Consider the following 16,363-nt stretch of genomic DNA (forward strand, 5'->3'; position numbering starts at 1 on the left):
TATTGATATTTTCAGACACCTCAATAGAAGAAAAATCATCTCCACTATATGGCTTCCAAATAAAGACTCCCCGTATCCACTGGGGTAACATCCTGGGTAGCAAACAATGGAGCCCAAGAAGAAAGGTCCATCTCCACATAGTCATCAGGTGTAATTATGTAAAGATTTATTATGGAGCCTATACCAAGCACCAGACCTCCATTACTAATTATAGTGACATCACTGTGTGTGTTATCCCTGCACTGTCACTGTGTGTATTATCCCTGTACTGTCACTGTGTGAGTTATCCCTGCACTGTCACTGTGTGTGTTATCCCTGCACTGTCACTGTGTGTGTTATCCCTGTACTGTCACTGTGTGTGTTATCCCTGCACTGTCACTGTGTGTGTTATCCCTGCACTGTCACTGTGTGTGTTATCCCTGCACTGTCACTGTGTGTGTTATCCCTGCACTGTCACTGTGTGTGTTATCCCTGTACTGTCACTGTGTGTATTATCCCTGCACTGTCACTGTGTGTATTATCCCTGCACTGTCACTGTGTGTGTTATCCCTGCACTGTCACTGTGTGTGTATTATCCCTGCACTGTCACTGTGTGTATTATCCCTGTACTGTCACTGTGTGTATTATCCCTGTACTGTGTGTGTTATCCCTGCACTGTCACTGTGTGTATTATCCCTGTACTGTGTGTGTTATCCCTGCACTGTCACTGTGTGTATTATCCCTGTACTGTCACTGTGTGTATTATCCCTGTACTGTCACTGTGTGTATTATCCCTGCACTGTCACTGTGTGTATTATCCCTGTACTGTCACTGTGTGTATTATCCCTGCACTGTCACTGTGTGTATTATCCCTGCACTGTCACTGTGTGTGTTATCCCTGCACTGTTACTGTGTGTGTTATCCCTGCACTGTCACTGTGTGTATTATCCCTGCACTGTCACTGTGTGTATTATCCCTGCACTGTCACTGTGTGTGTTATCCCTGCACTGTCACTGTGTGTGTTATCCCTGCACTGTCACTGTGTGTGTTATCCCTGCACTGTCACTGTGTGTATTATCCCTGCACTGTCACTGTGTGTATTATCCCTGCACTGTCACTGTGTGTGTTATCCCTGCACTGTCACTGTGTGTATTATCCCTGCACTGTCACTGTGTGTGTTATCCCTGCACTGTCACTGTGTGTGTTATCCCTGCACTGTCACTGTGTGTGTTATCCCTGCACTGTCACTGTGTGTGTTATCCCTGCACTGTCACTGTGTGTGTTATCCCTGCACTGTCACTGTGTGTGTTATCCCTGCACTGTCACTGTGTGTGTTATCCCTGCACTGTCACTGTGTGTGTTATCCCTGCACTGTCACTGTGTGTGTTATCCCTGCACTGTCACTGTGTGTGTTATCCCTGCATTGTCACTGTGTGTGTTATCCCTGCACTGTCACTGTGTGTGTTATCCCTGCACTGTCACTGTACGTATTATCCCTGTACTGTCACTGTGTGTATTATCCCTGCACTGTCACTGTGTGTATTATCCCTGCACTGTCACTGTGTGTGTTATCCCTGCACTGTCACTGTGTGTGTTATCCCTGCATTGTCACTGTGTGTGTTATCCCTGCACTGTCACTGTGTGTATTATCCCTGCACTGTCACTGTGCGTATTATCCCTGTACTGTCACTGTGTGTATTATCCCTGCACTGTCACTGTGTGTATTATCCCTGCACTGTCACTGTGTGTGTTATCCCTGTACTGTGTGTATTATCCCTGCACTGTCACTGTGTGTATTATCCCTGTACTGTCACTGTGTGTATTATCCCTGTACTGTCACTGTGTGTATTATCCCTGCACTGTCACTGTGTGTATTATCCCTGCACTGTCACTGTGTGTATTATCCCTGCACTGTCACTGTGTGTATTATCCCTGCACTGTCACTGTGTGTGTTATCCTTGCACTGTCACTGTGTGTGTTATCCCTGTACTGTCACTGTGTGTATTATCCCTGCACTGTCACTGTGTGTATTATCCCTGCACTGTCACTTTGTGTGTTATCCCTGCACTGTTACTGTGTGTGTTATCCCTGCACTGTCACTGTGTGTATTATCCCTGCACTGTCACTGTGTGTGTTATCCCTGCACTGTCACTGTGTGTGTTATCCCTGCACTGTCACTGTGTGTGTTATCCCTGCACTGTCACTGTGTGTATTATCCCTGCACTGTCACTGTGTGTATTATCCCTGCACTGTCACTGTGTGTGTTATCCCTGCACTGTCACTGTGTGTATTATCCCTGCACTGTCACTGTGTGTGTTATCCCTGCACTGTCACTGTGTGTGTTATCCCTGCACTGTCACTGTGTGTGTTATCCCTGCACTGTCACTGTGTGTGTTATCCCTGCACTGTCACTGTGTGTGTTATCCCTGCACTGTCACTGTGTGTGTTATCCCTGCACTGTCACTGTGTGTGTTATCCCTGCACTGTCACTGTGTGTTATCCCTGCACTGTCACTGTGTGTGTTATCCCTGCACTGTCACTGTGTGTGTTATCCCTGCACTGTCACTGTGTGTGTTATCCCTGCATTGTCACTGTGTGTGTTATCCCTGCACTGTCACTGTGTGTGTTACCCCTGCACTGTCACTGTGTGTGTTACCCCTGCACTGTCACTGTGTGTATTATCCCTGCACTGTCACTGTGTGTATTATCCCTGCACTGTCACTGTGTGTGTTATCCCTGCACTGTCACTGTGTGTATTATCCCCGTGTATTATTATTCTGTTTATTCATTTTTTATTCTATATCATTGTGTAAGTTATACTTTGTGCACTAAAGATAACAGATATGATAAATAATGCAGGAGACGTCCATCTCCAAGCCAGAACAGATGAGAATCTCCCTACACTTATGGATTGGGATGCGGGGTGCAGCCCAGGATTCCACTCCATCTGCAGGGGAGAACAGCAGGAATCATGTCTGGGGGGTGAACAATTGGTGGACCCCTGGAGCGGTGCCGAGGACTCCTGGAGCAGTATAGAGGGACCCCTGGAGCAGCACTGAGGGGACCCCTGGAGCAGCACTGAGGGGACCCCTGGAGCAGCACTGAGGGGACCCCTGGAGCAGCACTGAGGGGACCCCTGGAGCAGCACTGAGGGGACCCCTGGAGCAGCACTGAGGGGACCCCTGGAGCAGCACTGAGGGGACCCCTGGAGCAGCACTGAGGGGACCCCTGGAGCAGCACTGAGGGGACCCCTGGAGCAGCACTGAGGGGACCCGTGGAGCAGCACTGAGGGGACCCGTGGAGCAGCACTGAGGGGACCCCTGGAGCAGCACTGAGAGGACCCCTGGAGCAGCACTGAGGGGACCCCTGGAGCAGCACTGAGGGGACCCCTGGAGCAGCACTGAGGGGACCCCTGGAGCAGCACTGAGGGGACCCGTGGAGCAGCACTGAGGGGACCCCTGGAGCAGCACTGAGGGGACCCCTGGAGCAGCACTGAGGGGACCCCTGGAGCAGCACTGAGGGGACCCCTGGAGCAGCACTGAGGGGACCCCTGGAGCAGCACTGAGGGGACCCCTGGAGCAGCACTGAGGGGACCCCTGGAGCAGCACTGAGGGGACCCCTGGAGCAGCACTGAGGGGACCCCTGGAGCAGCACTGAGAGGACCCCTGGAGCAGCACTGAGGGGACCCCTGGAGCAGCACTGAGGGGACCCCTGGAGCAGCACTGAGGGGACCCCTGGAGCAGCACTGAGGGGACCCCTGGAGCAGCACTGAGGGGACCCCTGGAGCAGCACTGAGGGGACCCCTGGAGCAGCACTGAGGGGACCCCTGGAGCAGCACTGAGGGGACCCCTGGAGCAGCACTGAGGACCCCCGGCCTGTATGTCACGCACCTTATTGGTGAGCAGCACCCGGGCCCCGGTTCTCCTCGCTGACAGGATAAACTCGTTTCCATCATCCAGAAAGCGGTCCAGCTCCGCACAGTCAGACGGCCGCTCTCCGGGCAGCCCAAAGTAGTTGTGCACAGAGCTGAGGATGAACTCCTTCCTCCGGTCCTCCGCAGCCGCCAGCGGCATCTTCCCCGCTACACACACCGGAGGCCTGACACTACTTATCCGGCGACAGGGGGTTGTTGAAGAGCTGCTACCATAGCAACGACATTGGCCCGCAACTGCCACAGCCAAGATGGCGGCAACGTAAAGACGCGCGTGCGCACTACAAATGCAGGAGGCGTGCGCGCACGCAGTACAAGCAGGAGGCGCGCTCGCACAAGCAGAAGACGCACACAAGAGGGGAGAATGTCCTCCTACACTTCTCCCTCCTCAACACCTCTTCTTTCACTTCCTCCAACACCACTTCTTCCTCCTTCTCCACCTCTTCTTTTTTCTCCACCATCACCACCTCTTCCTCCTTCACCACTTTCTCCTCTTCCACTTCCCCCACGTCTTCCTCCTCTACCACCTCTTCTTCCTCCATTACTTCTTACTCCACCACCCCTCCCCCTCCTTCTCCACCACCTCTTCCACCATCACCTCTTCCTCCTTCTCCTCCACCACCAACTCTTCTTCCTTCTTCACCACTTCCTCCTCTTCCACTACCTTTTCCTTCACTTCTTCCTCCTTCTGCACCATCTCTTTTTCCTCCTCCACCACCTCTTTTCCACCACCTTCTCCTCCTCCCACCACCTTTTCTTCTTCCTCCACCACCTCATCTTCCTCCTCCACCACCTCATCTTCCTCCTCCACCACCTCTTCCTCCTTCTCCACCACCACCTCCTCCTCCACCACCTCTTCTTCCTCCTTCCCCACCTCCCCCACCACCTCTTCCTCCTTCTCCACTACCTCTTAATCCTCCTCTACCACCTCCTCTTCCACTACCTCTTCCACCACCTCCTCCTACACCCTCTTCCTACTTCTCCACCACCTCTTCCTTCTCCAACTCCTCCTCCACCACGACTTCCTCCTCCTACACCACCACTTCCTCATCCTACACCACCACTTCCTCCACCACGACTTCCTCATCCTACACCACCACTTCCTCATCCTACACCACCACTTCCTCCACCACCACCTCTTCCTCCTCCACCACCTCTTCCTCCTCCACCACCTCTTCCTCCTCCACCACCACCACCTCTTTCTTCTTCACCACCACTTCCTCCTCCACCACTTAGTCCTCTTCTTCCACCACCACCTCTTCCTCCTGCACCACCACCAGAACACAGCTCATCTTCTAATTCTTCCTGTATCTGAAGAAAGTCCACGTGGCTTTCATGACAGCAGTGATTACCAGACCACAAACCACAATTTGCTGAAACTTATATAATTTTTTTTCCTGCCTAGAATAATCTTAAACATTTGTCCACAGCATTTTCATTATTATTCCATTTAACGGGACTGTCATTTAAAAAAATGTCAACAATTGAAAAAAATGTAAAGTTTTAATCTCTAATTTGTTTAAAAAATATGAAAACATTTTTAATGGTATATGTGAAAAATAATGTAAACCGTTTTGAGAGCTTCCACTTTTAAACACGAGGGGGAGCAGCGGCTGGAATATGCCATGAAAAATCTAATATAGTGCTGCTTGCATTACAACTGCAGTAAATGTGGGCGGGGTCTATTCACGTGTGTGATGGCTCCTCCCATTCTGGGCGTTTGTAAAAGGATGAGACCTCACTCAGACGTCAGTGTGAACACGGGCTGATTTTGTTGATCAGAGTTTGGTCATCAGTTTTTCGTGTGAATCCAACTGCAGTCAGATGCTGTCCTAGTGATGTCCGATTTTTTTCATGGACCCATAGACTTGCATTGCTGATTTTTGAGGCCTAAGGGAGGAGGAAGTGTAGGATCACAGAGTGGAGACATTACTGGTGACCGCAATGTGATATTCAAAGTGAGTATCAACACAAGAAAATAGCCAGATACCCCTCCAGGAGTGGCTCTTTTTAGGAGACCACCATAACCACCATATTAAGTGGCCCTTTTAGTCAATATCCATCTCTTGACGAGTTTAAAGACATGACAAGGGAAATACCAAGGCCAGGTATTCATCCACAGACAGCTGTTTCGGGGTATTGCCCCTCATCAGTGTGGAGTAGGATTCTGGTCAGGTGGGAGCAATGCTTAGTAGACCAACAAGACAAAACAATCACTGATTTTCTCTGGCTGGTCTCCCCGAGATCAGTGATTGTTTTGTCTTGTGAGTATCACGTAATGGGATTTGATACATGGCCCAATGGAGGGTATCACTCAGGATAGGAAAAGATACACATAGTGTAACAAAGCATGGGATTAGATGCTATCCTCACCCATCCCCCTGTAGACTGTGAGCCCTCGCGGGCACGGTCCTCTCTCCTCCTGTACCTGTCTGTGTCTACTTTATATTTTGTATGATTATTGTACTTGTCCCTACTATGTGTACCCCTTTCACATGTAAAGTGCCATGGAATAAATGATGCTCTAATACATAATAATAATCATGAAAAAAACCAAGGAGAAAATTGTAGAAAAAATACCCTGACTATAAATAAATAAATTGCAAGTGCTTAATAAACAGGGTACTTAGTATATACATTTTTGCAAAAAGGTAAGAAGCTGTCTCACCTCGTCACGGTGTACCCATCTGAGACAGTCCCTAACCTACTAAAGTTAAAAACATATTCTGTACCTGACTAGTGTCATGTCAAAACTTCAATATGGATGGTAAAGTGGTTAGCTGGGTCCCAGATTAAATACACAGCAGAAAGTGAGAAGCAGGTAATTGTTCAGCCTCAGTATCAGGAGGGCTGCACCCCCAACTTGCATTAAAGCAAGATAACAGACAAAAAAAAAAAAAAAAACTTTAACGCAAGTTGGGGGTGCAGCCCTCCTGATACTGAGGCTGAACAATTACCTGCTTCTCACTTTCTGCTGTGTATTTAATCTGGGACCCAGCTAACCACTTTACCATCCATATTGAAGTTTTGACATGACACTAGTCAGGTACAGAATATGTTTTTAACTTTAGTAGGTTAGGGACTGTCTCAGATGGGTACACCGTGACGAGGTGAGACAGCTTCTTACCTTTTTGCAAAAATGTATATACTAAGTACCCTGTTTATTAAGCACTTGCAATTTATTTATTTATAGTCAGGGTATTTTTTCTACAATTTTCTCCTTGGTTTTTTTCTAGTCTTGAGGCTGCAATTCACATGCTTGTAATGTTGCATGTTTATTGAACATTTGTCACAGCTCAGTTTTTTTTTTGTTTTTTTTTTTTATAATAATAATCATGGCTGAAAGTGTTGGCACCCTCGAAATTCTTCCAGAAAATTAATTATTTCCTCCAGAAAATTATTGCAATATACACGTTTTGTTATACATGTGTTTATTTCCTTTGTATGTATAGGAAGAACAGGAAAAAAAAGGTATATTGGACATAATTTCACACAGAATCCTAAAAATGGGCCGAGAGGCTAAAGCGGGCTTTACACGCTGCGACATCGCTAATGCGGAGTCGTTGGGGTCACGGAATTCGTGACGCATATCCGGCCGCATTAGCGATGCCGTTGCGTGTGACACCGATAAGCGATTTTGCATCGTTGCAAAAACGTGCAAAATCGCTAATCGGCGACACGGGGGTCCATTCTCAAATCTCGTTACTGCAGCAGTAACGAGGTTGTTCCTCGTTCCTGCGGCAGCACACATCGCTGCGTGTGACGCCGCAGGAACGAGGAACCTCTCTTACCTGTCTCCCGGCCGCTATGAGGAAGGAAGGAGGTGGGCGGGATGTTACGTCCCGCTCAGCTCCGCCCCTCCGCTGCTATTGGGCGGCGGTTCAGTGACGTCGCTGTGACGCCGCACGGACCGCCCCCTTAGAAAGGAGGCGGTTCGTCCGTCACAGCGACGTCGCCGGACAGGTATGTATGTGTGACGGCTGTTGTGCGACACGGGCAGCGATTTGCCCGTGTCGCGCAACAGATGGGGGCGGGTACCCACACTAGCGATATCGGGACCGATATCGCAGTGTGTAAAGTAGCCTTAAGGCATCCTCACCTTATTGGAGGTGCCTGGGCAACGTGGTCTATCCTTAGAGACGTGTTGCTAGTTGTCAGGTCCTGGTCCCGTTTGCTGAAGTCTTATACTGAGTGCTCTAACACGTATCTGTACCCTAGTATTCGCTGTGTGTGTACTGCAGCTATCTGTACCAGCAGTGCCCGCTGTACTTGCTGCCCCCGCTGTACCATGCGTGCCTGCTTTACTAGCCGAACCTGCTGTATCCGTCAGTTTGTGCTGCACCAGCTACTCTTGCCATATCAGCAAAATCCTACATTGCTGACAGTCCCAACTGTCTAGTCTGCATCAGCCATCTCGGCTGCAACTGTCCGCACCATAGACTGTACCTGCCTGCATCTGTGCTCATACCTGCATCCCCTACCCCTGAGGTCAGCTGTCACAGCACTATGTCTCCTTGAGTTGTACCTGTCACCTATAATCCGTCACAAGCCTACTTTCACCATCAGAGGCTCTAGTGAAGACGAGATAGTCGCTTAGTCATACCCCTCCGGTGAGCGGTGGTGTGGGCTAATGGGTCCACTCTCGCTCGCACCCGCAAGCAAAACAGTTTGCCCAGTCCATGTATCCCACTGGCTCCAGTGCTGTGCAGTATGCAGATCTGCAGCAAAAGATGGTCCGTCAATGAGAGCAACAAGACCAGATCCTGACCCATTTGCAATTAGTGAACGCCCGTCTGCACGCTTTGTCACCATCACCACCTGCCCTTGTTCCGTCTGTAGTCCCTACTCCGGCAGCAAATTCAGCTCGAAGCTCCAGTCATCGTTTGTCTACTCCTCCGCAGTTGGATGGTGACCACAAGCAATGCAAGGGATTTATAAATCAGTAGTACTCCTTGCACTTTCAACTTTTGTTCCATCAGGTCATCTTGGACCGAGCTAAGTGTTCCCTACCCCTGGAAACAGCTGTCGCAGTACTGTATCTCACTGACTAGCAACTGGTGGCTACCTTCCAGCACAAGCCTTCCTTCACCATCAGAGGCTCTAGTGAAGACGAGGTAGTCGTTTAGTCACAATCCTCAGGTGAGCTGGGGCTGTGGCCCAGTGGGTCCACTCCCGCGAGCACCCACAAATATAACACCACTCTTCTTTTGCAAACTGCTCCAGATCTCTCATATTTGAAAGTGTCTTTTCGCAACAGCAATTTTAAGATCTCTTCACAGGGGTTCAATGACATTTAGACTCATTGCTGCCACTTCAGAACTCTCCAGTGTTTTCTTTCCATCCATTTCTGGGAGCTTCTTGAAGTATCTGGGGTCATTGTCGTGCTGGAAGACAAAGGACCTAGGACTCAAACCCAGCTTTCTGACACTGGGCACCACATTGCCACCCAAAATCCATTGGTAATCTTCAGATCTCATGATGCCTTGTACACAATCAAGACCCCCAGTTCCAGAGGCATCAAAACAAGCTCAAATCATCTCTGAACCTCCACCATATATGACTGTTGGTAATATGTTCTTTTCTTTATAGACCTCATTCCGTTTTCAGTAAACAGTAGAATGATGTGTTTTACCAAAAAGCTCTCTCTTGGTGTCATCTCTTCACAAGACTCTTTCCCAGAAGGATTTTGGTTACTCACAAAGATTTTGGCAAACTGCAGCCTAGCTTTTTTATGTCATTGTCAGCAGTGAGGTCCTCCTGGGTCTCCTTCCATAGTGATTCATTTATTTTAAACGTCAACGGATAGTTGGCGCAGAAACAGATCCACCTGAGCCTGCAGGAAAGCTTGAATTTCTATGGTACTTGATTGGGGCAGCTTATCCACCATCCGGACTAAACTGCATTGCAAGATTTCATCAAAATTTCTCTGCTGCCCACATCCAGGGAGATTAGCTACAGTGCCATAGGTTGTAAACATGTTGACAATGTTGTGCATGGTGGACAAAGGAACATCAAAGTCTCTAGAGATGGACTTGTAACCTTGAGAATGTTTATATTTTTCAACAATTTTGGTTTCTCAAGTCCTCAGACAGTTTTCTTCTCCTCTTTCTGTTCTCCATGCTTAGTGTGGCACACAATGCAAAAATTGAATCAACTTCTCCCTTTTTTCTGGTTGGTTTTGGGTGTGATTTTCATATTGCCCACACCTGTTACTTGCCACAGGTGAGTTTGATCGAGCATCACATGCTTGGAACAAAGCTGTTTCCCCACAATTTTGGAAAGGTGCCAATGTCTGGCCCATTTGTGGGGATTTGTGTGAAATTATGTCCGTTTGGCTTTTTTAACCTATTTGTTCCAATGCACACAAAGGAAAGAAGCACATGTATAAGAAAACATGTGTAGTTGCAATAATTTTCTGGGAGAAATACTTTATTTTCTGGAAGAATTTCAAGGGTGCCAACACTTTCGGCCATGACTGTACACGGAGTATATCACAGAGGATGACATTAGATATGCGTAGCGTATCAAAGCACAGTTCTGGACTACAACAAAATGGCACCTGGCTCCCCTTACAGCTGTGATCTGGACAACCCAGGGGGGTGCAGAGTTCACAGCTGAAGCAGTCACCGTCTAGGATAGGGGTCTCAAACTCAGCTGGGTATATGGGCCGCACATAGAAAAAAAATGGAGAGGGGCCACATTCTTTTCAGGACAAAGTGACATTTTTAATGATACCATGTTTTTTTCTATACACCTTTGGATCACTTTTTGAACATTTTTTTTTTTACATTTTATCCCCTTCTTGTAATATTATTTTACAATTAGCAGCACCATATAGTAATCTTAGATAATATCTTCTAGTAATGTCCCCATGCTGCAGTAATGTCCCCCATCCATGTGCCCAGTAGTATTGTGGTCATCTTTGTGGTATTGTGCCAAGTATTATTTTGCTTATCCTTGTGGAATTGTGCCCAATAGTATTGTGCTCATCGTGTAGTATTGTGCCCTGTAGTATTGTGTCCTGTAGTATTGTGGTAGCATTGTGCTCATCCTTGTGCCCTGTATTATTGTGCTCATCATTGTGCTGTGCTCACCCTTGTAGCATTGTGCCCATCTTTATGGTATTGTGCCTTTTTATTGTGCCGTGTAGTATTGTGGCCAGTAATATTGTGCCATCTTTTTGGTATTGTGCCCAGTAGTATTGTGCCCATCCTTTTGGTATTGTGCCCACCCTTGTGCTCTGTAGTATTGTGCTCATCCTTGTGGTATTGTGCCCAGTAGTATTGTGCTCATGTGCCGCCCCCACGACAGCCGACAGGCTGCTCAGACCCGGATCCGCAGTGGCTCGAGGGGTCTCCGAATCCGAGGCGGCGGCGTGCGGCACCCTCGGAAATAAAGGGGGGATTGTTGGTGGTTTTGGGATAATGTTCATGACGGCCCCTACGGTGTGTGGTAATGTGAGGGACCACCGCTGCCGGTTTTGAGGAGCCCGGGGACGCTGGTGTGTGGCAGCTGAAGTTGTTAACCCCTCCGTGGGCAGGGGAGTGGTGTCCCGGGGTCCGGTGATGGATGGCGTGGGGAACCCGTCGGGTGCAAAGGGGGTAACGTGTACTCATACAGTCCAAAGTCACTGACGCTGACACCAGGTAAACCAAACTCTTGAGCACTCTGTGGTCCTTGGGCGGGCACGCTGGGTCCGTGTCCTCTTGGTGTTGCCTATTGACCTGAAGCCTTGTCCCTTGTCACTGTGTGTCCTACGTATGGATCCCTTACACTTGAAGCGTTTCGGGTCCCGCTCACCTGCATGGCTAGCAGGGTGAGCTTGCTCTCAGGGTTCACGCTTGGGATTTTCTGGACAGTTGTGGGAAGTCCTATCCCCCTCGTTGCACTAGTACCCCGAGTCTGGAGCGGGTGAGGAACGGTTCCTAAAGATTCCGGGTCGGGTGAATTACTGGGCTGCGTGAAGCTACTTTCCAGCCTAGGGTCTGCGTACCCCGCCGTGCCCTGGTCCCTGCCCGATTGTAGCACAAGCCAGCCGGCCTGCTCTCTGTAGCAGCACCGTGCTCCCTGCCACTACCCCCTACGACCGGAGTTCCAGCTCCTTCTGGCCAGGCCAACGTCTGGCACCTGGGATGGGTACAGGACCCCTGCTCCACATCGTGACCTCTCACTGTCACAGCTGAGCTTCAACCTTCGACTGCACTGACACTTCTGCCCTCCCTCAACCAGCCCTCCATCTGGGTGGCCCTATTCCCCTCAGGCTGCCCAATGGGTGTTTGATGGGTGTGGTGCAGAGTGTTCCTCAGGATTTGTGTACACCTGTTGGCAGCAACACCAAAGTGATAGGACCCATAACCAAGGAGGAGCAGGTAACATGCAGAAGGGCAGATTGCACAACACCCTTGTGACGACCTGATAGGCCAGGGCGTCACACTAATCCTTGTAGTATTGTGCCTTGTAGTATTGTGCCCATCCTTTTGGTATTGTCCCCACCCTTGTGCCGTGTTGTATTGTGCTCATCCTTGTGGTATTGCGCCCAGTAGTATTGTGCTCATCCTTGTAGTATTGTGCCCAGTAGTATTGTGCTTATCCTTGTAGTATTGTGCCCAATAGTATTGTTCTCTTCCTTGTTGTATTGTGTCCATCCTTGTGCCTTGTAGTATTGTGCTCATCATTATAGTATTGTGCCCAGTAGTATTGTACCCATCCTTGTAGTGTTGTGCTCATCCTTGTAGTATTGTGCTCATCCTTATAGTATTGTGCCCATCCTTGTGGTATTGTGCCCATCCATGTGCCCTGTAGTAAGATGCTCATCCTTGTAGTATTGTGCCCATCCTTGTAGTATTGTGCCCATCCTTGTGCCCTGTAGTATTGTGCCCCATCTTTGGGCCCATCATTTAGTAATACCCACAAAAAAAAATATTTTCACTTATCCTCTGTTCCAATGTTAAGTGCCCACAATCAGTGTGTTCAGAGTTTTGGAGTCAGCGTGTTTCAGCTGCATCCAAAACGCTGCAGTGTACAGTACAAGCACAGTGAATGGGATTTCTAGAACTCTCCTGCACAGTGTGCGTGTGCGGCCCGCAGCAAACACTGACCTGCAGTGCGGCTTTCCTGAGTCGCAAGCATGTCAATTGTTTGCTGCGGAGTCACATGCATCCTCCCTAGGGAGAACACAGCGAGGAGACCGCAGCGCTCTTTACCCTGATCATGGGCATGGGCAGCTGCGGTCTCTAATGGAGGAGACTTGCGGCCCCGCAGATCAGGACCTGCAGTGTCCAGGACGCAGTGGGTCCTGATCGTGGGCACGTACCTTACCTGCTTGTTTGGGCCCATGACGATCGTGGCCTATGTCTGGAGTCGGCGCTTGTAGGACTTTACTGCAGTTGAATCATTTGTGGTGACTCGCAGAGGAGATGTCTGCGCCATACCAGTGGCTGCTGTCGGTCAATCAGATGCAAGAAGGTGACATCATACAGTGACGTCACCTCCTTGCATCTGATTGGTGGCGGCTGTCATTGGTATAGTGCAAACAGCTTCTCTGTGTGTCACCACAAATGATACAACTGTGGTAAAGTCCTGCCGGCACCGACCCTGGCACAGAGCTGCGATCGTCAGGGGGTCTCCGGGCCGCAACAAGCAGCCTTAAGGTCCACACGCGGTCCGCGTGTTTAAGACCTCTGGTTTAGGAAATGCGGTCGGTAAAGAAAAGTAGCAGCCCCCAGAGGCTCCAGAAAAAAATAAATGTTAAAACACTAAGTTTATTTTGTAATAAAAATAGATTAAATATTCAATAATCATTAATACAGAAATAAAAATCCTGATATGTTCCCTTTAATAAATCCTCTGAGTGAATCCGGAGGCCTTATTACCGAAGTGTTCACTTCCACAGTAGTCACTGGCCCAGTGCCCGTGAATTATTCCCACACAAAGATGGGGTTCATATGGAAAAAAAATCACAGAGAAGTCTTGGATGGGTTTAATATGCAGGAGGGACACTTCGAAAATCTGGTGATGCCTTTCAGTCTAACCAACGTACCTACAGTATTACAGCATTTTGTTATTGATGTGTTTTCTCATGTTAGGGTAATTTGTGTCCTTTGATGACATTTTTATATATTAATGGGATTGTGGGTCTCATTCAGAATAACACATTCTCAGAGTGAAAAAATGGGGCACTAAGCTAGAAAAATGTATGATCGCTGTTCAAGAACTTCCGTTTCTGGGTTACATTATTTCAGCTGCAGGTTTTCGGATGGATCCCACTAACTTACAGGCAATTTTAAAATGGAACAGTCCAGATAACCTCAAAGCTCTGCAACGTTTTTTAGGCTTTGCGAATTATTGCCACAAGTTTATTGAGAATTTCTCTTACATAGCAAGTCCACTTAGTGACATGACTAAGAAGGATATGTACTTCTCTAAAGCCTGCACAATCGATCGTACCCGCCCCCGTCGTTTTTGCGTCACGGGCAATTAGTTGCCCATGGCGCACAAACTCGTTTAACCCCCGTCACACATACTTACCTTCCGGACGACCTCGCTGTGGGCGACGAACGTCCACTTCCTGGAGTGGGCGGGACGTTCGGCGTCACAGCGACGTCACACGGCAGGCAGCCAATAGAAGCGGAGGGGCGGAGATGAGCGGGATGTAAACATCCCGCCCACCTCCTTCCTTCCATTAAACCGTGGGGTGCCGCGGGAGGCAGGTAAAGCTGCTGTTCATCGTTCCCGTGGTGTCACACGGAGCAACGTGTGATGCCACGTCAACGATGAACAACCTCCGCCATTTTAATTAAACAATTTTATGAAACCTAGCGACGAGTACACGACTCACGATTTGTGAGCATTACTGCGTCGCTAGGAGGTGTCACACGAGACGACGTCGTGTGGTATGCCGGATGTGCATCACGAAAACCGTGACCCCGACGACATATCGCACAATCTATCGCCTCGTGTAAAGCCCGCTTAAGTTGACCCAGGGTGCTTTATATGCTTTAGACTTTCTTTAGAAGTCCTTCTCGTTGGCACCTGTATTGATACAGCCTGATGTATCTCAACCTTTTACGGTGGAGGTTGATGCACCAGAAGTGGGGGTGGGAGCTGTATTGTCTCAAAGTCCGTCTTTGGTAAATTGCATCCATGCGCCTTCTTTTCTAAGAAACTATCTTCGGCCGAATGTAGTTATGATATTGGTAACAGGGAATTTCTGGCAATAAAGCTAGCGTTTGAGGAATGTCAACAATTTCTGGAGAGAGCTATTCATCCTATGACAGGAATTCACAACCATATAAACCTTCTTTATCTTGAGTAGGTTAAGCGTCTTACACCGAGACAAGTGGTTATTATTTTTTAATAGGTTTAATGTTTTCGTTATTTATCGCCCTGTTTCTACATTATAACCGATGCTTTTTCCTGAAGTTTTCTGGTGGGGGTGGAACCCTGTGAGGAACCTGTCCCCATTCTTCAGAATGGAGTGGTGGTGTCGGCACTCAGTACAGATGTGGAGTCTGAGATTACTAAGGCTCAAGTTGATACGCCATCTGGGGTTCATGTGAACAAGTCATTTATTCCCCTGAATCGTCGTTTTAAGGTTCTGGGAGAGCATCATAATTGTGTTCTAGCTGGTCACACTGGGGTTAAAGGTACTCTGGATCTCGTATTGCGTCGCTTTTGGTGGCCCGGAATCCAGAGGAATGTGCTATCCTATGTGTCTGCGTATGCCATCTATGCACACTCAAAGGACTCTCTCACTCTCATCCTTTGCGATGTTTGCAATCTTTAAGTGTTCCTAGTCAACCTTGATATTTCCATATTTCCATTAAGGATCTACCTTCCTCTGCTGGTAATATGGTCATTATGGTGGTGGATAGGTTTTCTAAGATTACACATTTTTTCACCTTACCGTCGTTACTTAATGGCAATGCTATAGCCAAGGTGTTTATACGTGAGATTGTCGAACGCCATGGAGTCCCCTCTAATATACAGTATATTGTCGCTGAGACCCTCAACACACATCCGTTTTTTTTTGTACGTGTGCGGTATGTATTTGCACGTACCGGAGACACGTACACACGGAGACCCATGTTATTCAATGGTAGATGGCACACACACGTAAAATCACACGGAACATGTGTCCGTGTGATAAGTACGTGTGTGCGCTTTTCTGCACGGACGACATGTACGTTTTTGGCCGGCAGCACGCAGGCACGGACCCGCTAAAGTCTATGGGTCCGTGCCTGCACGGACCGCACACGGCTCACAGCTGAGCTGTCACTGAGGTTACTTGCGGCCAACGCTGAATACAGCTGATCGCACTATTCCCTTCATTAGCTGCGTGGAGCTGACAGGAGCGGCGGTGTCTTCTGCAGCTCCGGTCACCTTCATGCAGCACAGCTGGAAGCGACGCTAGACCATCCTGGATTACGCCGGACATGGAGGGCTTTTTCGGGC

General features: G+C 48.7%; 1 protein-coding gene across 3 annotated transcripts in view; it reads right to left on the reverse strand.

Moving 5' to 3' along the window:
* DYNC2H1 (dynein cytoplasmic 2 heavy chain 1) overlaps window positions 1–4,180 on the reverse strand; it is an 852,364-nt gene extending 848,184 nt beyond the window's left edge. For 2 of the 3 annotated variants that reach the window (XM_075337458.1, XM_075337455.1), the window contains exon 1: window positions 3,870–4,179. In XM_075337458.1, the coding sequence (XP_075193573.1) occupies window positions 3,870–4,052 (183 nt within the window). In that variant the 5' untranslated portion in view covers window positions 4,053–4,179. Of the gene's footprint in view, window positions 1–3,869 lie in introns of all 3 variants that reach the window. The other variant, XM_075337457.1, reaches the window with a different exon arrangement.
* Window positions 4,181–16,363: the final 12,183 nt, after the last annotated feature.

Source organism: Anomaloglossus baeobatrachus, chromosome 2, assembly GCF_048569485.1.
Source record: "Anomaloglossus baeobatrachus isolate aAnoBae1 chromosome 2, aAnoBae1.hap1, whole genome shotgun sequence".
NCBI lineage: Eukaryota > Metazoa > Chordata > Amphibia > Anura > Aromobatidae > Anomaloglossus > Anomaloglossus baeobatrachus.